Below are 24,732 nucleotides of genomic sequence, written 5' to 3'. Positions count from 1 at the left end.
TGAATGGGACTGACTCTCGAAGATTCCCCAGCGGAGTCGCCATCTGTCGCCACCGGCCCGAAACGGGCTTTCGGCATTCGCGAAGGATGGTTGGACTCGTTTATTTGTTTAAAAAATGTGGATTGCTAGAATGACTTATTCTCAAACTGAGACCTCATCAAACGAGCAATTTTATTAAAAGGCTCACCAATCCATATTAATCCCAAGCGGGACCCTCCATGGATTAGTGGTTTTCGCAAAAGGAGGGTTCGTGGAGTCGCCACCAATGTTTTACTCAAAACATTGGAAAAAGGGATAAGGCAATTGATTAAAAATCAACTTTGGCCACTACAACCAGAGTTGGGTAAGGGAGTCGGTTACGCGTGGGGAAGGTGTTAGCACCCCACGGCGCCCCTTTCGGGTTCCCTATGACAGATTATTTCTAAAATAACAGTGTAAAATTACTAAATTACCCCTATTTATTCTAAGCAATTATAAATTGACTATCTACACGATGACAGTTTAAATATGCACACAGAAAGCAGTAAAAGGAAGGATTTAAGAAGAAACCTCTTGAAGCGTGCTTTTATATATTGAGTAAAACTGGGAAGCTTTTTGGCGTTCCCTCGCTCTACAAGCTCGCTCGCTCCTTCCTAAAAACTTTTGACTATGGAAATCCGGAGGATTTCCCTTCGACTAAGTTCGAATCTCCAAGCTAAGTGCTCAGAATTCCAGAACTTCGTCGGATCGACTCCCAGAGAGATTTCTAGGGCAGAACACTGCTCAAAAACCCCAGAATACTCAAGGAGGGAGTCAAAACTGAGTGAAAAAGTGTGGGATGACGTCCAATTGACGTCATATTTATAGGGAATAGGCGCAATACGGCCTACAGGGGCAATACGGCCGTATTGAAATTTTTGAACTTCAATACGGTCGTATTGAAGTTCAATACGGTCGTATTGAAGTTCAGAAATTTCAATACGCCCGTATTGAGTTCGCTGCGGTTGTATTGAAGTGTCAATACGGTCGTACTGACTTCAGTACGGCCGTATTGAAGCTTCAATACGGCCGTATTAAGTTCAGTACGGCCGTATTGGGCTTTTTCCCTCCACTTCTTTATTTTGAGCTATTCTAAGACCTCTAGACCTACAGAGAACCCTCCTAGGGCCTTCGAGGAGTCCTTCTGGCTGATTATCCTTCAGTCTTCGAGAGTCTTCATGCTTTATTTCCGACCCGGACAATTTTAGGGGTCTACAGGGTTTCTCCTATCAGCAGAAATCCCATGGCCCTTCTTCGGATATGCTTTTTGTCGTTATCGTTGGCCATATCAGGATATTCCCCTTTTTTCAGATATTGTTTGATATCGTGGAACCATGGACAATCGTCGATAACTTCATCTATCAGAAGGCAGAACGCTTGCTTATCATGCCGTCGGATATTAATGATGGGCATTTCATGCTCTTTATCCAAGGCGAACATCGACGAGAGTGTAGCAAGAGCGTCGGCAAACTGATTTTCCTCCCTTGGAATATACTCAAAGACGACACTTTGAAAAAGATGTGTCAAGTCTTTGATATGCTCAACATATGGTATTAGTTTAGGATTTCGGACTTCCCAGTCACCTCGTAGCTGATGAATGACTAAAGCCGAATCTCCAAACACTTTGAGCTTTAGGATACCATTGTTGATAGCTGCTTGGATTCCTAGCGCGCAAGCTTCGTATTCGGCCATGTTGTTTGTACAGTCGAAATTGAGTCTTGCTGTTAGGGGAATATGCTTTCCTTGTGGGGAGATTAACACTGTTCCAATCCCCTGTCCAAGCATGTTGGAGGCTCCATCAAAATACATGGTCCACGCATCATCTTTGCGCTCTTCATGTTGTAAGTTCATGATATCCTCATCGGGGAAATCATCCTGAAGGGATTGATAGTCATTGGTCGGCCCGTGTGCTAGGTAATCAGCTAGGGTACTGCCCTTGATGGCCTTTTGGGTGACATGTATGATGTCAAATTCTGATAATTGCACTTGCCATCGGGCAATCTTCCCAGTGATTATGGGTTTGTCGAACACATACTTAATTGGGTCCATTTTGGAAACCAACCAAGTAGTATGCCTAATCATATACTGCCTGAGCCTTTGTGTTGCCCATGCTAACGCGCAGCACGTCTTTTCTAGCGGCGTGTAGCGGGTTTCATAATCAAGAAACTTTTTGCTCAGGTAGTAGATGGCTTGTTCTTTCTTCCTTGTTTCATCTTGTTGTCCTAGCACAGCTCCCATGGACTCATCAAGTACCGTTAAATAGAGGATTAATGGTCTTCCCTCGACAGGTGGCACCAACACTGGTGGATTGGCCAAGCACTGTTTGATCTTATTGAAAGCTTGTTGACAATTCTCATCCCAAGTTTCGGAATGATTCTTGCGCAACAGCTTGAATATCGGTTTGCACGTGTCAGTCAATTGTGCGATGAACCTCGCGACGTAGTTCACCCTGCCGAGGAATCCTCTTATTTCTTTCTCAGTTCTAGGAGGAGGCATTTCCATTATTGCCTTTACTTTATCGGGGTCCACCTCTATGCCTTTTTCACTGACGATGAACCCGAGAAGCTTACCCGACCGAACTCCGAAAGTACACTTAGCCGGGTTTAGCTTAAGCTGATACTTACGAAGCCGATTGAATAATTTTCTCAAATATTGGATGTGGTCCATCTCGTCCTTCGACTTTGCGATCATGTCATCCACATATACTTCAATTTCTTTGTGGATCATATCGTGGAATAGCGTCACCATCGCTCGTTGGTAGGTGGCACCCGCATTTTTAAGTCCAAAAGGCATCACCCTGTAGCAGAAAGTGCCCCAGGGTGTAATGAAAGAAGTTTTCTCGCGGTCTTCTATATTCATCTTTATTTGATTATATCCCGAGTATCCATCCATAAAGGAATAGAGTGTGTTTGTGGCAGTGTGATCCACAAGCGTATCGATGTGGGGCAAGGGAAAACCGTCCTTTGGACTGGCACGATTCAAATCCCTATAATCAACACACACTCTAACCTTCCCATTCTTTTTGATGACTGGCACAATGTTAGCCAGCCATTCGGGATACTGGGATACAACCAAGAATCCCGCGTCTAATTGTTTTTCTACCTCCTCCTTAATCTTTAAGGACCATTCGGGCTTGATTCGTCGAAGCTTTTGCTTAATGGGTCGAAACCCCTCTTTTAATGGCAACTTGTGTTCGACGATGTTGGAGTCCAAACCGGGCATATCACGGTACGACCATGCAAATACGTCTTTGTATTCCCTCAACAATTGAATCAATTGCGTTTTTATTTCATCACTGATATGGGTCCCAATATTGACTTCTTGTAACTCTTGACCCTGCCCCAAATTCACGGTCTCCAATTTCTCTTGATATGGCTGGAGTAGACGAGCTTCTTGATCTAGCAGTCTTTGCAGATCCGGAGAGATAGTCTCCTCATCACTGTCCGACTCAACCCATTCATCCTTGGCTTTCGGATCCCGATCAGAGCGAACAATCACAGACATAATTATTTACTGGTTCTGTTTAGGTTTAGAATTATTAATATTGATGAGAGAGAGAGAATAGAACAAAATGAGAGAATAATGTATGAAAAATGCCTCTTTATTGATATATGTATGTAAAACTGTACAAAACCCTTATTTACATGAAAAGGTCCTCATGATCTCGGGTACTGATCATGAGTCCCTAAAAGAAAAATGTGGAGGGGCCCTATCATGGCTTGCCCTTCTCTCTACTCCTGTTTTGGCAGAGGGTTCTTGCTCACGTCGGGCGCTGTCGAATCAAAAGTGACCCAACCAGCGTCAATAAGGCTTTGGACCTTGTGCTTGAGAGCTAGGCAGTTCTCCGTTGAATGCCCCGGCGCTCCCGAATGGTATAGACATTTGTCTTGTGGTTTGTACCAATCGGGGTAAGGTGGGTCGATCTTTCTCGGTGGAACATAAGCTAGAAGTTGGGCTTCTACTAGCTTCGGCAGGAGATCGCTATAAGTGGTCGGAAGTTTGTCAAACTTCTTCACAGAGTTGTATTACGATTTGCCTGACTTCGAAGTGGAAGAAGATGGAGAAATGGTTACAGCGTTGACTCCTCCTTCTTTCTTCTTCCCGAAGGCCTTCTTAGCTTCATATGGTTGGGAAGGCTTAGCCAGCTTCCCACTTTTGAGTCCTTGTTCCACCCTTTCTCCAATGGTGATGATGTCCGAGAAGAGTGTTGTCGTGTTCCCTATCATCTTGTCATAATAGGGATCAGTCAACGAATTGATGAATAAGGACACCGTCTCCTTATCCGACAACGGGGGCTCTATCTGTGCCGCCAACTCCCTCCAACGTTGGGCGTACGCCTTGAAGGATTCATCGTTCTTTTTACTCAAGGCTTGAAGATCTGACCTATCGGGTGTTAGGTCGATGTTGTATTTGTAGCGCTTGAGAAAGGCGTCGGCCAACTGCCTCCATGTATGTACTAGATTTCCATCTAGCTGCATATACCAGTTGAGCGCGGTATCAGCCAAGCTCTCTTGGAAGCAGTGGATCAAGAGCTTTTCGTTTGTGGCATATGCAGCCATCTTTCGGCAGTACATGGTGAGATGACTCTTAGGGCAAGTCGATCCCACATATTTTGGGAAATCCGGCACTTTAAATTTAGGAGGGAATTGGATGTCCCTCACTAAACACATGTCGGCGGCATCTTTGATGTCAAAATCATGCCCCTCCATAGCCCTCAACCGATCCTCTAGGGCGTGGAATTGTTCCTTTGAAACCTCGGGCTCTTTGATTACAATTCCAGCCCCTATAGGTATAGCGTGTGGAGGCTCTTCCTCGTGTTCTTCTTCCTCTCCATGATGGGACTCATGGTCATTGTGGTGTGATCCATGCACATTGTGGTGACGCATGAGCTCCATCATTTGCGCCATCTGTTCTTTGAGCTGAGAGAGCTCGGTTGTGAGCTTCTTATTTTGCTCTTCCAGCGCTTCCATTTTCTTGATTTTCTGCGCGCGCGTGAGGACAGAGAGATGACCAGCCACTTTCTAAAATGAATGTTTATTCTAATTAGCTTATTTATGATATGAATACACTCTTGATGTGAGCTTGATAATCTTTCATCTTTAAGGCGCTGCCTTTTTAAGATGAAAGTTTATCACCCTCCCTAGCCTATGACCTCTCCACAACGGAGAATCTCAATAGTCACGGGTCTCTTTCACTTACATCGAGAGGGTATTAGTGAACTTATAAATGATGATGAGGATGCATGAGGTATTATTAATAATGATGCCTATGCTCCTTACTTTTATTATATTTTCACACATTGGTTTTTCCTCTCATGTCATGACATTTTCATGCATGGGGATTTATTCTTTGACCTTATCACGAGGTTATTTATTAATGCACAAACAATTGCACATAAGCATTTACACAAACAATTCACTCATCCACGAACAGTCACGAGCGAATCACGAGGTAGGGGTATCCTGCAGAAAAGTGCATATTCAAGGTGGTTCTAACTGTTCTCACCGGTCTGAGGCCCCCAAGGTGCCCCCATTATAGGGACCCAATTCCTCTCGTCGTAAGTCGATGGAAAGCTCCAACGCACTGTCGGACTCGAGTTCATGGTTATCACCTTGAGTGATGCTTTCCGACAACGGTCTACGGGCACCTATAGACCCATTCGACAACCGGCCGTACTAACATCCACTCCCTATGGCTTACCACTCATGCCCCCGGGTATAGAGGGAACTGTTGTGTGCAAAGGTTTGTGTACAGTTTTTATTTCAAACAATTGCGAGAATTTAAACATACAACAGTTATTAAAGCCAAATAGATAAACATGTTATCATACAAGCAAGGGGTAATAAAGTAATTTTAACTATTATTTGTTAAAAATAATCTGTGACTAAATGGGACTGACTCTCGAGGCTTCCCCAGTGGAGTCGCCATCTGTCGCCACCGGCCCGAAACGGGCTTTCGGCATTCGCGAAGGATGGTTGGACTCTTTTGTTTGTTTAAAAATATGAATTGCTAGAATGACTTATTCTCAAACTGAGACCTCGTCAAACGAGCAATTTTATTAAAAGGCTCACCAATCCATGTTAATCCCAAGCGGGACCCTCCATGGATTAGTGGTTTTCATAAAAGGAAGGGTTCATGGAGTCGCCACCAATGTTTTACTCAAAACATTGGGAAAAGAGGTTTAAGGCAATCGATTCAAAAATCGACTTCGGCCATTACAACCAGAGTCGGGTAAGGGAGTCGGTTACGCGTGGGGAAGGTGCTAGCACCCCACAGCGCCCCTTTCGGGTTCCCTATGACAGATTATTTAAAATAATAGTGCAAAATTACTAAATTACCCCTATTTATTCTAAGCAATTATAAATTAACTATCTACATGATGACAGTTTAAATATGTACACACAGAAAGCGGTAAAAGAAGGGACTTTAAAGATATAAACCTTTGAAGCGTGCTTTCTTATATATCTTGACAGAAATTGGGAAGCGTTTTGGCGTTCCCTCCCTCTACAAGACCGCTCGCTCCCTTCTAAAAAATAATTTTTGACTTGGAAATCCGATGGATTTCCCTTCGACTTAGTTTGAGACTCAAGCAAAATGCTCAGAACTCAAAAACTTCGTCGGATCAACTCTCTGAGTGATTTCTAGGCAGAGCACTGCTCAAAAAAACCCAGAATACTCAAGAAGAGGGTTAAAACTCAGTCCCAAAGTGTCAAATGACGTCCCATTGACGTCATATTTATAGGGATGAGGCTCAATACGGTTTATGAGGGTCAATACGGTCCGTATTGAAGTTTTGAACTACAATACGGCCGTATTGAATTCAATACGGCCGTATTGAAGTTCAAAAACCTCAATACGGCCGTATTGAAGTTCAGTGCAGCCGTATTGAGTTCAAAAACCTCAATACGGCCGTATTGAAGTTCAGTGCAGCCGTATTGAGTTCAATGCAGCCGTATTAAAGCTCAGAAACTTCAATACGGCCGTATTGAACTTCTGGGAGGCCGTATTGGGCTTCATTCCCTCCACTTTCTTATTTTTTGCTACTCTAAGACCTCTAAACCTACAGATTGTCATCCTAGGGTCTTCCAGGGTCTTCCAGGAGTCCTTCCGGGTGACTTTCCTTTGATCTTCGAGAGTCTTCGAGTCTTATTTCCGACCCGGACAATTTTAGGGGTCTACACCGCACTGAACTTCAACACGGCCGTATTGAGGTTTTTGAACTTCAATACGGCCGTATTGAATTCAATACGGCCGTATTGTAGTTCAAAATTTCAATGTGGACCGTATTGACCCCCAGGAACCGTATTGAGCCTCTTCCCTATAAATATGACGTCAATGGGACGTCATTTCACACTTTTCCACACAGTTTTGACTCCCTCCATGAGAATTCTGGGGTTTTTGAGCAGTGTTCTGCCCTAGAAATCTCTCTGGGAGTCGATCCGACGAAGTTCTGGAATTCCGAGCATTTAGCTTGGAGATTCGAACTTAGTCGAAGGGAAATCCTCCGGATTTCCATAGTCAAAAATTATTTTTAGGAAGGAGTGAGCGGGCTTGTAGAGCGAGGGAACGCCAAAAAGCTTCCCAGTTTTACTTGATATATAAAAAGCACGCTTCAAGAGGTTTCTTTTCTAAAAATCCCTTCTTTTACTGCTTTCTGTGTGCATATTAAACTGTCATCATGTAGATAGTTAATTTATAATTGCTTAGAATAAATAGGGGTAATTTAGTAATTTTGCACTATTATTTTTAGAAATAATCTGTCATAGGGAACCCGAAAGGGGCGTTGTGGGGTGCTAACACCTTCCCCACACGTAACCGACTCCCTTACCCGACTCTGGTTGTAATGGCCGAAGTCGATTTTTGAATCGATTGCCTTAAGCTTCTTTTTCCAATGTTTTGAGTAAAACATTGGTGGCGACTCCATGAACCCTTCCTTTTTATGAAAACCGCTAATCCATGGAGGGTCCCGCTTGGGATTAACATGGATTGGTGAGCCTTTTAATAAAATTGCTCGTTTGACGAGGTCTCAGTTTGAGAATAAGTCATTCTAGCAATCTATATTTTTAAACAAATAAAAGAGTCCAACCATCCTTCGCGAATGCCGAAAGGCCGTTTCGGGCCGGTGGCGACAGATGGCGACTCCACTGGGGAAGCCTCGAGAGTCAGTCCCATTTAGTGACAGACTATTTTTAACAAATAATAGTTAAAATTACTTCATTACCCCTCGCGTGTATGATAACATGTTTATCTATTTGGCTTTAATAACTGTTGTTTGTTTAAATTTCCGCAATTGTTTGAAATACAAACTGCACACAAACCTTTGCACACAACAGTTCCCTCTATACCCGGGGGCATGAGTGGTAAGCCATAGGGAGTGGATGTTAGTACGGCCGGTTGTCGAATGGGTCTATAGGTGCCCGTAGACCGTTGTCGGAAAGCATCACTCAAGGTGATAACCATGAACTCGAGTCCGACAGTGCGTTGGAGCTTTCCATCGGCTTACGACGAGAGGAATTGGGTCCCTATAATGGGGGCACCTTGGGGGCCTCAGACCGGTGAGAACAGTTAGAACCACCTTGAATATGCACCTTTCTGCAGGAAACCCCTACCTCGTGATTCGCTCATGACTGTTCGTGGATGAGTGAATTGTTTGTGTAAATGCTTATGTGCAATTGTTTGTGCATTAATAAATAACCTCGTGATAAGGTCTAAAGAATAATCCCCATGCATGAAAAAACCATGACATGAGAGGAAAGACCATGTGCGAAAATATAATAAAAGTGAGGAGCATGTGCATCATTACCAATAAGTTATAATGCATCCTCATAAACCATGCATTCTAGGTTCACCAATACCTCTTGACATGAGTAAAAGAGACCCATAATTATCGAGTTTCTCCGTTGGGGAGGGATCATAAGTCAAGGAGGGTGGTAACACTCTGTTTTAAAAAGGCAGCGCCTTAAAAATGGAGGGTTATCAAGCTCATGTCAAGAGCGTATTCATTCCATAAAATAAATTGATTAAGCATTCATTTTAGAAAGTGGCTGGTCATCTCTCTGTCCTCACGCGCGCGCAGAAAATCAAGAAGATGGACGCGTTGGAGGAACAAAATAAGAAGCTTACAGCCGAGCTCTCACAGCTCAAGGAGAAAATGGCGCAAATGATGGAACTCATGCGTCATCAAAACATGAATGGGGCTCACCACAGTGACCATGAGTCCCATCATGAGGAGGATCATGAGGAAGAACAAGACCCTCCGCGAGCTGTACCCCTTGGGGCGGGGATTACGATTAGAGAGCCTGAAATTTCAAAAGACCAAATCCACGCCCTAGAGGATCGGTTGAGGGCTATGGAGGGGCATGATTTTGACATTAAAGATGCCGCCGACATGTGTTTAGTGAGGGACATCCAATTCCCTCCTAAATTTAAAGTGCCGGATTTCCCAAAGTACGTGGGATCGACTTGCCCTAAGAGTCATCTCACCATGTACTGTCGCAAAATGGCTGCATATGCCACAAACGAAAAGCTCTTGATCCACTGCTTCCAAGAGAGCTTGGCTGATACCGCGCTCAACTGGTATATGCAGCTAGATGGAAATCTAGTACACACATGGAGGCAGTTGGCCGACGCCTTTCTCAAGCGCTACAAATACAATATCGACCTAACACCCGATAGGTCAGATCTTCAAGCCTTGAGTAAAAAGAACGATGAATCCTTCAAGGCGTACGCCCAACGTTGGAGGGAGTTGGCGGCACAAATAGAGCCCCCGCTGTCAGATAAGGAGACGGTGTCCCTATTCATAAACTCGTTGACCGGTCCCTATTATGACAAGATGATAGGGAACACGACAACACTCTTCTCGGACATCATCACCATTGGCGAAAGAGTGGAACAAGGGCTGAAAAGTGGGAAGCTAGCTGGGCTTTCCCAATCATTTGAAGCCAAGAAGACCTACGGGAAGAAGAAGGAGGGAGGAGTCAATGCCGTAAATATTTCTTCATCTTCTTCCACTTCGAAGTAAGGAAAGTCGCAATTCACCCCTGTGAAGAAGTTTGATAAACTTCCGACCACCTACAGCGATCTCCTGCCGAAGCTAGTAGAAGCCAAACTTCTAGCTTACGTTCCACTAAAGAAGATTGATCCACCTCATCCCTATTGGTACAAACCGCAAGACAAATGTCTATACCATTCGGGGGCATCGGGGCATTCAACTGAGAAATGTAGAGCTCTCAAAAATAAGGTCCAAGACCTTATCGATGCTGGGTGGATCACTTTTGATTCAACAGCGCCCGACGTGAGCAAGAATCCTCTGCCGCAGCAGGAGTAGAGAGAAGAACAAGCCATGATAGGGCCCCTCCATATTCTTCTTTTAGAGACTCATGATCAGTACCCGAAATCATGAGAACCTTTTCATGTAAATAAGGGCTTTTGTACAGTTTTAATACATATCAATAAAGAGGCATTTTTCACATTACTCTCTTTTTTGTTCTTTTCTCTCTTTCCTCATTAACATTAATAATTCTAAACCTAAACAGAACCAATAAAATAATTATGTCTGTAATTGTTCGCTCTGACCGGGATCCGAAGGTGAAAGGGTTGAGTTGGACAGTGATGAGGAGACCATTTCTCCGGATCTGCAAAGATTGCTAGATCAAGAAGCTCGTCAAGAGAAATTGGAGACTGTAAATTTGGGGCATGGCCGAGAGATAAAAGAGGTCAACATTCGGACCCATACCAGTGATGAAATAAGGACACATGTTTCCGCTATGATTATAATAAAATCATTCCTCATTGCTTCTTTTCTTGCTTATAATAAAATTCTAAACCACATTATTTTTAACCCTGTTTGAATAAACATGAATGAGGTTAAAATCATCTTAATAATAATAAACCCACATCATTTTTATGTGGAAGTGTGTGTGACAACTTGGAGCACCTTCCCTTGGCCTCGACAAGTGCCATCATGGATAAAAATAAATCCTTTAAAATAAAAGAAGCTCGGCAGAAAACCCAAAAAGGGGGATGCGCAAAAATAAGAGCAAAGAACCCGCTAGGAATCCCACGAAAGGGTGACCTAGGCAAAAATTAGGGTTGCAAAATAAACAAAAAAAACAAAAGTCCGCTGAAACACCACAAAAGGGTGTTTTAGGCAAAAATAAGGACAATCAAAAAACAAAAATAAATCCATGATAGTACCATGAACCGGATTCAAAAAGAAAGGTTCAAGGGAAGCTATCCAAGTTGTCGAATCACAACACGACTTTTTAACTTCATAAGTGTTTAATCAAACAAGCCTAAACACATAAGCCTACCTTGGCCATCCATTCTTACAAAAACCATTTTTGAAAAATAAATCCCCTCTAAAACACAAACTTCAGAACAAAAAATATCTTTCCTTTCTTTTCTCTCTTGTCCCAAACGATTTTAGAATAATCTAGTGGAAGCATGGAGAAATAAATCATCACTGATAATGGATCTAATCTGAACAACAAAATGGTGGAAGAACTGTGCCAAGAATTCAAGATCCAACACCATAACTCTTCCCCATATCGGCCAAAGATGAATGGGGCAGTCAAGGCAACCAATAAGAACATCAAGAAAATAGTGCAAATGAGGGTTGCCTTATTTAAAGACTGGCACGAGATGTTACCCTTCGCTCGTCATGGTTATAGGACTTCAGTACGCACGTCTACAGGAGCTACTCCATTCTCCCTCGTTTATGGGATGGAGGCAGTTCTACCCGTCGAAGTCAAGATACCTTCTCTAAGGGTAATCATGGAAACAAAACTTTCCGAGGTAAAATGGGTTCAAAGCCGATACGACCAGTTGAACCTCATCGAAGAAAAACGGCTGAACGCCATATGCCATGGTCAAGCCTATCAGAGGAAGATCAGAAAGGCTTTTGACAAGAAAGTCCACCCTCGAGTCTACCATGAGGGAGAGCTGGTAATGAAGAAATTGCTACCAGCTCAAAAGGACAAAATCGGAAAGTGGGCCCCCAAATTACTAAGGACCATAAGTGATAAAACGAGCCTTCTCCGGAGGAGCATTGATCCTCACAGACATAGATGGAGAAGAACTTCGATACCCAGTCAACGCCGACGTGGTAAAGAAGTATTATGCTTGAAGACGTTGCTTGCATAAGCCCGCTAGGATGAAAACCCGAAAAAGGGCATCCTAGGCAAAAGTTAGGGCAAAACAAAAAGCCCGCCAGTACAAGGGTACTAGGCAAAACAAAGGCAAAATTATCCCCGCTAGGATACGTCCTAGGCAAAAGTTAGGGGCAAAAGAATAAGATGTAAAAGCAAAGCAAGCAACGGTCACTTGAATCGAAAACCGAAAGGCGGTTCAAGTGATTATCTTCTAGAAGCAAGCGTCTTGCAGCATCTACGCTCCTGGCTCAGGCATCTCACCCGAAGCAACTAGGGGAATGTAAAGAGCAACAATTACAGATATAATTGTTAAGCCCAATGTATATAGCCTACCCTGGCCAGCCATTCTTCAGAAATTCCTTCTGTATATCTTTCTGTAAAAACACTTGTGAATATTAATAAAATATCTATTCATTTCTTTTCTCTCTTGACCATGTGATTATGCCTCTAAATTGGTATTTCTAAAAAATTGTATGAAATTCCTTAATAATAGGTCAATAAAGAAAATTGGAGGGGTTCCTATAAAATCCATAATCTCCTGCATAAAAGGCTCACAAAAATATTCCCTCACGTCGATGACAGAAATTCCTCCAAGAAAAGGAGGATAGGGAGAGCCATTCACTTTTCTAAATAAAAGAACAAAAATAAAAACTTGCATCGCGTGCATCACACACATTAGTTGCACATTTAAAGACCTTACCACGAGGCAATTGCATAAAATAGAAAAAATAGAAAATTGCTTGTATATGACAGCAGTCAACAAAAGCCGAAAACGAAAAAAGGCAAGGATACAAACAATACTCCTCAGTTTGTACAGAATAATTGAGCCTGGAGAGGCTTGCTGAAAAAATACTTCTTCAGAATAAATGAGCCTGGAGAGGCTTGCCGAAATAATACTCTTTCAGAATAACTGAGCCTGGAGAGGCTTGCCGAAATAATACTCCTTCGGAATAAATGAGCCTGGAGAGGCTTGCCGAAATAATACTCTTTCAGAATAATTGAGCCTGGAGAGGCTTGCCGAAATAATACTCTCATCAGAATAATTGAGCCTGGAGAGGCTCGCAGAAATAATACTCCCTAGAGAAACCCCAACTCAAGCTCACGGAACAAATCCCCAGCGAGAGCTATCAAAGCAAGGTCGACAAAATTCCCAATGGAAACACGATCACCCAAGCAATATATCTAGTCAAAGGACTTAAAACTTCCTCAGTGGAAGATAGCTCTCCAACTCAGGCGTTGAGTGAGTCTAAGCCTGTAGAGGCTTCCTAAATAATACTCTGGGATACATAAGATCCCCAAATCCCCAGTCGCCTACTCAAGAGGCATTCCTACAAAAAGACAAAAAAAATCAAAAGATCAATAATCATTCCCCAAATGGAATCTGGCTTTTTGGCCAAACATTAAGCGTCAAGATGATCTGCCTAACAGAAGAGGCTAATCACAATCAATGACAAAATCCCCCAGCGGATAACAGCCTACACAGAGGCGACAAAACCAGAAAAACAAAAAGAGTCACCCGAATAAGGATAACCGGGATACTCCACCAACGTCAAAGGACGTCAGCCAATCATAAGGCATCGCTCACATCAGAAAGAGCATCTTCGTGTCTACACCCCAAGGAAACAGAAATTCCTCAATGGGTACCAACTACGCAAAGGAAAGTTGAGACACAAGAACCTATGAGTAACTGCACATCCCCTAGACGGATCCCTGCGTTATCCAGCCCTCAGTGGCACAAAATCAGAAAAAACGTCGAAGCAGCATAGTGGACTGTGGAGACAAAAAACCATCTCAGATCCCTGGAGAGGGCAAACTCACATTGCCAATGTCGTCAAGAACACGGAGGCAGACCCTGGGGAGGGCAAACCGCAGACCCTGGAGAGGGCAAGACTCACGCTACCAAAGTGACTAGAAGCACGGAGGTACGCAGACCCTGGGGAGGGCAAACTCACGCTACCAAAGTGATCAGAAGCACGGAGGTACGCAGACCCTGGAGAGGGCAAACTCACCCTGGAGAGGGCAAACTCACCCTGGAGAGGGCAAACTCAGCCACCCTGGAGAGGGCAAACTCACCCTGGAGAGGGCAAGACTCATGCTACCAAAGTGACTAGAAGCGCGGAGGTATGCACCACCCTGGAGAGGGCAAACTCAGCCACCCTGGAGAGGGCAAACTCACCCTGGAGAGGGCAAACTCACCCTGGAGAGGGCAAACTCAGCCACCCTGGAGAGGGCAAACTCACCCTGGAGAGGGCAAACTCAGCCACCCTGGAGAGGGCAAACTCAGCCACGTTGGAGAGGGCAAACTCAGCCACCCTGGAGAGGGCAAACTCACCCTGGAGAGGGCAAGACTCATGCTACCAAAGTGACTAGAAGCGTGGAGGTATGCACCAACCTGGAGAGGCTACTCAACAATTTTCCCACCTGAAGACACTACAAGTCAGAAGGTTGGCACATCACCCGGACAATTGGGTCAACTCCTTTACTTGTCAGCCGGTACACCAAAAGGCCGTCCGACTAAGTAAAGGGGGGGCAGCTGTAGACCCCTAAAATTGTCCGGGTCGGAAATAAAGCTTGAAGACTCTCGAAGACTGAAGGAAGATCAGCCAGAAGGACTTCCAGAAGGCCCAAGGAGGGTTCTCTATAGGTCTAGAGGTCTTAGGATAGCTAAAATAAGAAAAGTGGGAGGAATGAAGCCCAATACGGCCTCCCAGAGGTTCAGTACGGCCGTATTGAACATTTTGAACTTCAATACGGCCGCACTGAACTCAATACGGCCGTATTGAAGTTTCTGAACTTCAATACGGCTGCATTGAATTCAATACGGCTGCACTGAACTTCAATACGGCCGCACTGAACTTCAATACGGCCGTATTGAGGTTTTTGAACTTCAATACGGCCGTATTGAATTCAATACGGCCGTATTGTAGTTCAAAATTTCAATGTGGACCGTATTGACCCCCAGGAACCGTATTGAGCCTCTTCCCTATAAATATGACGTCAATGGGACGTCATTTCACACTTTTCCACACAGTTTTGACTCCCTCCTTGAGTATTCTGGGGTTTTTGAGCAGTGTTCTGCCCTAGAAATCTCTCTGGGAGTCGATCCGACGAAGTTCTGGAATACCGAGCATTTAGCTTGGAGATTCGAACTTAGTCGAAGGGAAATCCTCCGGATTTCCATAGTCAAAAATTATTTTTAGGAAGGAGTGAGCGGGCTTGTAGAGCGAGGGAACGCCAAAAAGCTTCCCAGTTTTACTTGATATATAAAAAGCACGCTTCAAGAGGTTTCTTTTCTAAAAATCCCTTCTTTTACTGCTTTCTGTGTGCATATTAAACTGTCATCATGTAGATAGTTAATTTATAATTGCTTAGAATAAATAGGGGTAATTTAGTAATTTTGCACTATTATTTTTAGAAATAATCTGTCATAGGGAACCCGAAAGGGGCGTTGTGGGGTGCTAACACCTTCCCCACACGTAACCGACTCCCTTACCCGACTCTGGTTGTAATGGCCGAAGTCGATTTTTGAATCGATTGCCTTAAGCTTCTTTTTCCAATGTTTTGAGTAAAACATTGGTGGCGACTCCATGAACCCTTCCTTTTTATGAAAACCGCTAATCCATGGAGGGTCCCGCTTGGGATTAACATGGATTGGTGAGCCTTTTAATAAAATTGCTCGTTTGACGAGGTCTCAGTTTGAGAATAAGTCATTCTAGCAATCCATATTTTTAAACAAATAAAAGAGTCCAACCATCCTTCGCGAATGCCGAAAGCCCGTTTCGGGCCGGTGGCGACACCAAGGACCACTCCCACAAGTACTAAACGTGATTACCTAGTTTGAAAACACTAAGGAGAGATGGAAATGCACCAAAGGCACTTCAAGACACTCCTAAAGGCCTTGTACAAATGAAATGAAAACTAACAAGAAATGAAATGCAAATTTATAACAAATGAAATGTTGTGGCTGCACCAAAATTGAAAACAAAATTCAGCCACAAATTAGTGACAGATTTAGAGACGGATTTAGTGATGGAAACTTTTGTGACAAAAAATTTTTGTCTCTAAATTGGTCACTAATTGCTTAATTTTCACAAATTTTCTTGAAATATTTTCTTTGGCTCCTTCACTTCTAGTCCAGACTAGTGTTTCACTCCTCTCTTAGAAATAACCTTGATGTTGGTTATTTCTAGGTGTTTAGTCTTCCAAAGATTTCCTCCAATGGAGAAGCAAGGACTCCTAGGCCACCACAAACATTCCAATGGGCTACCTTTGTAGCTTGGCCTTCCACACCTTCAAGAAGCACTCAACACACCTTAAATTGCTGGAATATATGGTAAAAACTAAAAAGGAACAATTAACAAAAGCCACACCAAATGGTAGATTTTAAATGAGACAAAACAAGAAGGAATTCCAATGAAAGACAAGCAACAATTAAGGCACCAAAGAAAGGCTAACACATCAAAGTGAGTCCTATCAATGGTTCTAGAATGGATTACCAAAATAAAATCTAAGATTACAATAAAAAAATAAGACACAATCTCAAGTGGTTTATGGCTGGACAATTTTTAGAAATAAGCAACAAATTGCAAATCCGAGAGCAACTTATAGAAAAATTTTCTACTCCTTTGGCTTTTTCTTGTATTCTTTCTTTTGTTTTCTTTTAGCAATTTCATTTCACTTTCTTTTTCCTTTAATCACAGGAGTTTCATGCCTTTTTCCAACACTTATGAGCCTCGAATTTGGTAATAAAAAGATTGCTAAACAATTTATACAAACAAGAGGTATATAGGTGTGTGTGTGTTACAAGTGCTCACACTTTAGCACCAAAATTTTAATCAATTTTTAGGCATACTTTTTCTTTGATTTTCTTGCACTTTAAAATACCTAATACCTCTATTTTCCTTTGTTTTAAAAACTTCCAAAATAAGCACAAATTTCAGCCATGCAAGAGATTCAAGGAAATCCTAAGGAAACAAGTAGTATAGGCAAAAAAAAATTTGACAAACTTTTAATGAGACATTAAGGAAACCTAACTTTAAGAAATTTGCTAGAACTAATAAAAAATCAAGAACTCAAATATGCAAAACAAAATCATATATAGGTTAGGTAAAAAGAGTATATAAAATGCACAAATCGAATGGACCAAAAAATAAGACAAAACAAAGGTTAAACAAGCTATTATAGGAATCAATGACAAGTAAAGGACTAAACATGACTCTACACAAAACTTTCATGATTATAAACCAAAAACACAAGTTATTCAATGTTATAATCCAATCACGGATTCATGTTAAGGAATAGGAGATACTCAACAAAATAAAAATGCACAAGTTCAAGGAAACCTAAAGCACAAAACCAGATTGATTCAAGAGTAAAGGAACAAGCAACACAATGAATCAATCAATCTCATGAGACAAGTGGATCCATCAAAATTTGTAGAAAATCTAGATCCATACAGTAAACACAAGAATGAAAAGCAAAGGAATATGAGACAACACGGATTTAGTTTTAGAGACAATAACACATAACCTCGAGAGCACCAAGGCTCTAGATACCAAAAATGATGGAACCAAATAGTAGAAGTGGTTGATAACTTTTCCTAGACTCCATCTTCAAGTCCTTCTTCTCTCGAGGTAGACTTTAATGGCAGAAGCAATGTAGAAACTCCATTGATGGAAGATGCAACAAGATGCATTTGGTAGCTTCTAGAAGAAATATGTGACCGAGGCACAAAGGAGGAAATCCTTTGTGAGGAACCTAGGGAGAAAAGGTTTCTCCAAGGATTCTATGGCTTTGGAAGAGAGAATTTTAGAGAGAAAATTCCAAGTTTATTCATCCAAAGTGGGTAAAAATGAGAGGTTTACAAATATATAGAAAGAGGTAGCTTAAGGAGCAAGCTAACCTTAACCATGGTTCAAGAGAACCATGGTTTGGTTGCTTGACCGACCAACCTAGTTTAGCAGGCTTGTGGAGCAAGCTTCTATCTTAGCTTGCTTGGGAAACAAGCTAAGTTAGAAACTTGTAGCACAAGCTTCCCAAAGCTTTAAGGAAGAAGAGAAGCAATTCGGCCAAGATGAAGCTTGGCAGCCTTAAGCCAGTTTTGCTCACTAAATCTGTTCCAAAAATGTTTGATTTGGTTTAATTAGGTCCATCCAAAAATGATGAGACCTAGCTAAATCAAATCCTTGAAAAATTAGGAGCAAAATAAGTCTAATATGTAAAATTTTGCCTAGGCCCAATTTTGGCCTGTCACAACCCAGATTTTTCCGATCTTGCGACTAATGGTTTAGACATCTTTTTAAAGATCTCATTAATTAAGGAATGCCCGGACACTAGACTAATCCTTAATTAATGGTTTTGAAAATAGGTTCTATGGAGTCGCCACCAATGTTTTACTCAAAAACATTGGAAAAATAAAAGGTTTTTTAAAAGTTCAATAATGGCCTTGATAACCAGAATTGGGTTCGGGGGTCGGTTACGTGTAGGGAAGGTATTAAGCACCCCTACAACGCCCTCAATCGGTACCCTATAATGAAGTTAATGAGATAAGAAATAATAAATTAAATATTAGATCCCCTTTATGAATTACTATTTACATGCTTGAAATTTAAATTACACGGTAAACCCTTAAAATATCTACATAATTGCGTTTATTATAGTAATATGTAAAATAAAAGAAGAGAAAGATAAAATAAGAGATTGATGAGTAATACCTCGTAACACGCTTTATTGGATCTTCAACTATGGAGGTTTTAGGTGCTTTGTGGCAACCTTTCACACTACAATAAGCCTCACAAAACTCAAGAAGTACAATAGGAGAAAGAGAGAGAAAAAAGGGAGAAATTTCGAGCTCTATGGAGCTTTGGACGAAATTTTGGAGGTCCTCAGAAATGTGCCCAAGCTCTCTATTTATAGGCTTCAGACAGGGTCCAGAACGGCCCGTTCCAAAACTGGAACGGCCCGTTCTGGATATGGCCGTTATGTAGTATTTTCGTACCCTAGAACGGCCCGTTCTGAAATCAGAACGGCCCGTTTTGGGATACACATTTTAGGCCATTTGATTGGTTTGGAACGGCCCGTTCTGGTCTAGAACGACCCGTTCCAACCTATATCTTTTAGGCATTTTAGAAACCCAGAACAGCCCGTTCTGATCGAGAACGGCCCGTTCCAGACTTGGGAACGGCCCGTTTCGATTTTGGAACGGTCCGTTCCGGGCCACTAAAACAATTGGTTTGGGCCTTTGGGCCCTCTGATGTCCTATCTTGTTGTTTGTTTGCCCCCCGGACGAAATTGAGTGTCTACATGGCCCAATTACTAGTCACACCCTCAAGCATTGCTAATTGCCACCCCACTTCTACTACTGAAAAATAGAAAAAGTGTGACCTTCAATATAAGGTCAAATGGAGTCAAAGTCTCCAAAGAACCTACCCTAAAAATAATATACAATGGTTTATAAAAAGAGAACAAAGTGTCTCACAAATATAAAGGCAAAAATAAACTTATACAAAGAAACTATGTACAAGTTACATACAAAAGAAGTATGCCTTCTCTTCAAGACAGGGTGGTCCATATGAAGAGTACCTTGGGCTTAGAAAGCCCACTAGTCTTCAAGCTGTCCAATCCCTCCTATATGCTCCTGGTCATAACTCTAGTGATTGGACCCTTGGCCCATGGTCCATCAGTTGGGTATTACAAAAATGAGATCCTCCATCACTTACCAAAAATAAATTTATTTTAAAGAATTGTATTTCTTTTATATGTTAAATAAAGAATAAATTACATTTTTTCTCTCTTTTAAGATATATGAGTATTAATTGTATTGTGTAACATCTTATTTTTTTTAATTACTTTTTTGTATAATTTTCTATAAATTATTATATGTTTTATTGTAATAATATGTATTTAATATTACCTAAGTTTATTGTCAATATTGAAGTTTATTTAGTTTTATTTAATAAAATTTTATAAATTTAAAATATATGTAATTTGGAAAGGGATTACATGATGCCACTATCCTTTATTTAGAATATTTAACTCCATATTGCTATATAGGATAGATAATTGTTACACTTTAATATAGAAAATAATTTTTTTAATGACTAAAATTAATTAATAAACAGTGTTAAATATTTATTAATCAATTCTATAAAATAATTCATTAAATGTATTAATCAATGTTCTTAGGTGATTTATTAATTTAATTAATCTATAGTTTTAGATATTTTCTTAAATATTACAAGATATTATTTTCTTTTTTCCTAGATTAATGATTAATGGAAAAAAAATATTTTTTCATACCATTAAAAGCATGAATTAAGATATTGTTGATTTAATTTTTAATAAAACTCAAATCCACAACAACAAAAAAATTATCTTGTAGTATATATATATATATAATTTTCTTGTAGTGATCATAAAAGAAACAAATTATTTTAATGATTATGATATTGTTTATTTAATATTTTATTTATGTTGATTTTTTAATTATTTATTTCCATTAACTATGAAGCATTTTTAATCTATAAAAACCCGTACACCTATTCTTTTTTCACAAATTAGCAAAGAAAATTCTTCTTTAATTTGCGAGTTTACTTTTGTTAAAAATGCAAAGGCTAATAATCTGTTGTATCTTGATTCATTTTTTTGTTTCACCCACTTTGTCCATCAGAATCAATGCTGCAACCCAAGGGACATTAGTTAATGTGATAGACCAAGGAGCTCGTGGTGATGGCAAAACTGATGATTCAAATGTATATGACCTTCTACTTTGTTAATGTTTTTATCATTTCTATATGGGGAAGTTTATATCTAATCTAGTATCTATATTTTAACAATATATCTACTCTAATTGATTGTAGGCAATTTTAAGTGCATGGCAGCGTGTGTGTGGAATGGCTGGGCCAGCAACTCTAGTCATACCTGCAGGAAAAGTGTTTTTTGTGAAAAGATTAGAGCTTGATGGTCCTTGCAAGGCCCAAAGTGTTCGAATTCAGGTATAGCTACCTAAACAACTTTGGATCAAACTACCATAATTTATTGTTTCTTGGGGGATATGTGTATATTTTAAGGAAAGACTGTCTATGTACAAATTTTAATATTTGTTTTGTATTTTTTTTATCTTTCTAAATATTATATTATTGTTTTCGTCTCTACTATTATGAGATTCTTTTTAAGATTTTATGTGAATATATTACTATCTATAGTGATTATTATATTTAAGTGTTATTTATTACAAATTGTGTCATGTGACACTTTTAAATTTTTTATACTTCTTTAAAATAAATATTATTTATCTATCATAATATGATTGTTAGGACTAAAATCAAAACTTATTCATATTATGGTAGTTAAAAACCTATTTAAGCCTCAAGTAAATTTCTCATATAAGAATAACACATAGTTTGATGTGCTTCACCATTCAAATGCATGATACTTTTATTAAATAAATTAAATAGTACTTACTTTTTTTTTTTTTGCTTTAATTTGTTGCAGTTTGCAGGGAAAATAGTTGCTCCATCTTTGGATGCATGGGTTGGTGATAAGGGAAAATGGATTGTGATCTCAAATGTAAATGGATTAACAATTGATGCGGAAGGAGGAAATATCGATGGCAATGGTTCTTCTTGGTGGGAGAAATGCAAAAGTTGTCAACGACCAACAGTATGATATATACTTTAAATTTAAATCATATAATTATTTTAATATTTATTAACTTAGTTATTAATTATTTTGGTATGACTATGTAATGCAGTCCTTGCGTTTCCACAATTGTAATGGTCTTGTTGTGAATTCTTTGAGCATGACAAATAGTGCTGGAGCTCACATATCTGTAAATGGTTGCAACGGTGCAATATTCTCTCATATGAATGTTATTGCTCCTGAGCACAGCCCTAACACTGATGGCTTTGATATTGCTAATTCCAAATTTGTAACCATACAAGATTCTACTATAGCAACTGGTAAACTAAACTAACATGCAATTACACAATTTTCAAAGTAGTATTGTAAACTAATTGCATGTGCAACTTTAATTTACCTTATTACCTTTCGAAATAGGTGATGATTGTATTGCCATCAATGGTGGCTGCTCCAACATCAATGCCACTAGGCTTTTCTGTGGACCAGGCCATGGGATAAGGTTTATATAATCTCTATATATCATAGTTTATCTAATATTATTTTTAGTTTATTTATGCAAGTATGATATATTCAACTTAATTTTGTTGTTCTTTATTATTGATGATTCTTATGCATCAAATATGAATGAATCAATCAGCATTGGCAGTCTGGGTAGAGGTGGAGCTCGTGAGACAGTTGAAGAGGTTTATGTACATAATTGCAGCTTCATCGGGACTACAAATGGAGCAAGAATTAAAACATGGCCGGTGAGTAATTAATAAATTATATAATAGTGGATTAGTAACTACCATTTTCTTTAAATGTTTTTATCTCTTGAACAAACAAAAATAAGATATATTCAATTGAACGTTAAATATATGTTTTTAACACATTTTTTATTTAATTATTGACTTTTATAATAATTGTCTTATAAGTTAGATACAGTAAAATAAAATTAACTTATATATAAATTAATAGATAAAAGTTATCACATATAGTTTATTCCAAAACCAATTTTAATTAATGAGGTAAACATAATTTATTTTTATTTATAAAGTAAAAAATTACACTTAATTTTTCTTTATAGTTTAGACCTATAATAAGACTCTTCAAAATGTACACATCTTCTCCTTAGTCTCCCTCAACTTCCTCTCCACCATCCACTTCCTTCATCACACCATTGCCACCCCTGCCCCCACATGCTCTCTCCTTGCCAATTATTAGGTGCAGGTCTCCTTGTCCATGAGGGTGACACTGATGTTTAGACATTGCTAATCTGGAAGTGGAAGGAAACAACTTTCCTGTCCATAGTGGAGCATCTACTTGAGTGAGTCATGTGTAGGGCACATGACACACATCTTTGAAGTCAGGAGAGGTCATGTAATATTTGTTTAAATTTTAATGACTCTTAGTGTAGGTCTAAATTATAAAGAAATGTTGAATACAATTTTGAAAAAATACAGGGGGGGGGGGGGTGTGAGTATAATTTTATTCTTTTTTTTTTCTTTTTTAGTTAATGCATATTGAGAATTTATTCAAATAAGGTACAAAGATAAATTTTAACCATTTGAAGGTATAAAATCTTCTACTCTAATATTACATTCTTGTTATAAACTCTAAAATTTATTTGAGTTTCACTAAATAATAAATTAATCCTTATTAAATTGAAAATAAAATCACATTACTTATTCTTTCAATAAAATTCAATAATGAAAAGTATTTTGATTTTTGATTTTATTTCCTATTTAATCATGTTTCATTTATTATTTAAAAATATGCATTACATATTCTCAATAAATTATTGTTTTCCATTTCTTTCACTAATTAAGTGTTCTTTTTTTATATCATGTCCAATTTCATACAGGGTGGATCAGGTTATGCAAGAAAAATCACTTTCGACCAAATCATACTAAAAAATGCTCAAAATCCAATCATTATAGACCAGAACTATGGGGTTAAACAACTAAGTTCATCGGTAAAAACATGAATAAATATTTATGTTCATATTATTTATTGTCATTTTAACTTGTCTATTATTTATTGCTTACCTCAATTATGTTTTGAATTTGGGTAAAATTAAATAGGAGCAAGCAGTGATGGTGAGCGAAGTGACTTATCGTGGATTTGTTGGAACTTCGGCTAAGGACTTGGCAATACTCTTGAAATGTAGCACATTGGGTTGTTTCAATATTGTATTTGATAATGTTGACATTGTATCTTCGCAACCAGGAAAATCAGCCTATGCTTCTTACTACAATGCACATGGATCAGTTACTAACACTGTTCCAAAAATCTCCCTGTTCAAATGAATTCAGGAACTTGAAGTGAAGTGAAGATTTATCACATTAGATGCTAATTGATCTTGTTAATTAACCTATGTAAGAAGGTTCTGATCTAAAGATGCTACCAAATTTTATAGGCTATTTATAGTAGCATTTGCGTTGTAAGAATAAGAAAGACATTTTGAATAAAAAACTAATTTAGTTTTTTATCTACTTATTACATGCAATAAAACAAATCATTTGCTTTTAATCTTTCCTTGATTATTAGGAACTAAAAGTTTATAATTTTATGCTTTCGATTATGGGAACTTAATTATTTAATGTAACCATTGTCCTTTAACACACTCAATAATTAAATGGTTTCGATTAATTAAAATAATACGTATCAGATAATTTTTATATTTTTACAAAATAAGAAATTTTTAAATTATCAAAAATATTTAATACATTATGTTCTATATTTATTTATCATTTCTGTAAGTAATTCATTAAAATTATTAATCAATTTTCTTAGCTGATTTATTAAATTAATTTTTCAATACTCTTAGATAATTTATTAACCAGATATTTGTTTTTCTCTATGATTAATGTTTTATGAATATTTCTTTTTCATAACATTATATGCATATTTTTACTCTTAAAAACATATTTTAATTGTTATA

At 39.2% G+C, this 24,732-nt stretch overlaps 1 protein-coding gene across 1 annotated transcript; it reads left to right on the top strand.

Moving 5' to 3' along the window:
- Nucleotides 1–20,713: 20,713 nt before the first annotated feature.
- LOC109791879 (putative polygalacturonase At3g15720) lies at nt 20,714–24,283 on the top strand. The gene is made up of 8 exons (XM_020351235.3): nt 20,714–20,920; nt 21,029–21,163; nt 21,663–21,830; nt 21,922–22,129; nt 22,227–22,308; nt 22,447–22,555; nt 23,653–23,763; nt 23,873–24,283. The coding sequence occupies exons 1-8, from the start codon at nt 20,774–20,776 to the stop codon at nt 24,095–24,097; spliced, it is 1,185 nt and encodes a 394-aa protein (XP_020206824.1). The 5' UTR covers nt 20,714–20,773; the 3' UTR covers nt 24,098–24,283.
- Nucleotides 24,284–24,732: the final 449 nt, after the last annotated feature.

This window comes from Cajanus cajan, chromosome 3, assembly GCF_000230855.2.
Source record: "Cajanus cajan strain Asha chromosome 3, NIPB_CcT2T_4, whole genome shotgun sequence".
Taxonomy (NCBI): Eukaryota; Viridiplantae; Streptophyta; class Magnoliopsida; order Fabales; family Fabaceae; genus Cajanus; species Cajanus cajan.
The sequence above is the reverse complement of the archived record's forward strand: the minus strand, read 5'-3'. Positions and strand labels throughout refer to the sequence as shown.

Bases quoted from the DNA above. Each gene is read 5' to 3' on its own strand.
- LOC109791879 (XM_020351235.3), top strand. From the start codon at position 20,774: ATGCAAAGGCTAATAATCTGTTGTATCTTGATTCATTTTTTTGTTTCA. The intron at 20,921-21,028 runs GTATATGACCTT...AATTGATTGTAG, and splicing joins GCAAAACTGATGATTCAAAT to GCAATTTTAAGTGCATGGCA. The intron at 21,831-21,921 runs GTATGATATATA...TATGTAATGCAG, and splicing joins AAAGTTGTCAACGACCAACA to TCCTTGCGTTTCCACAATTG.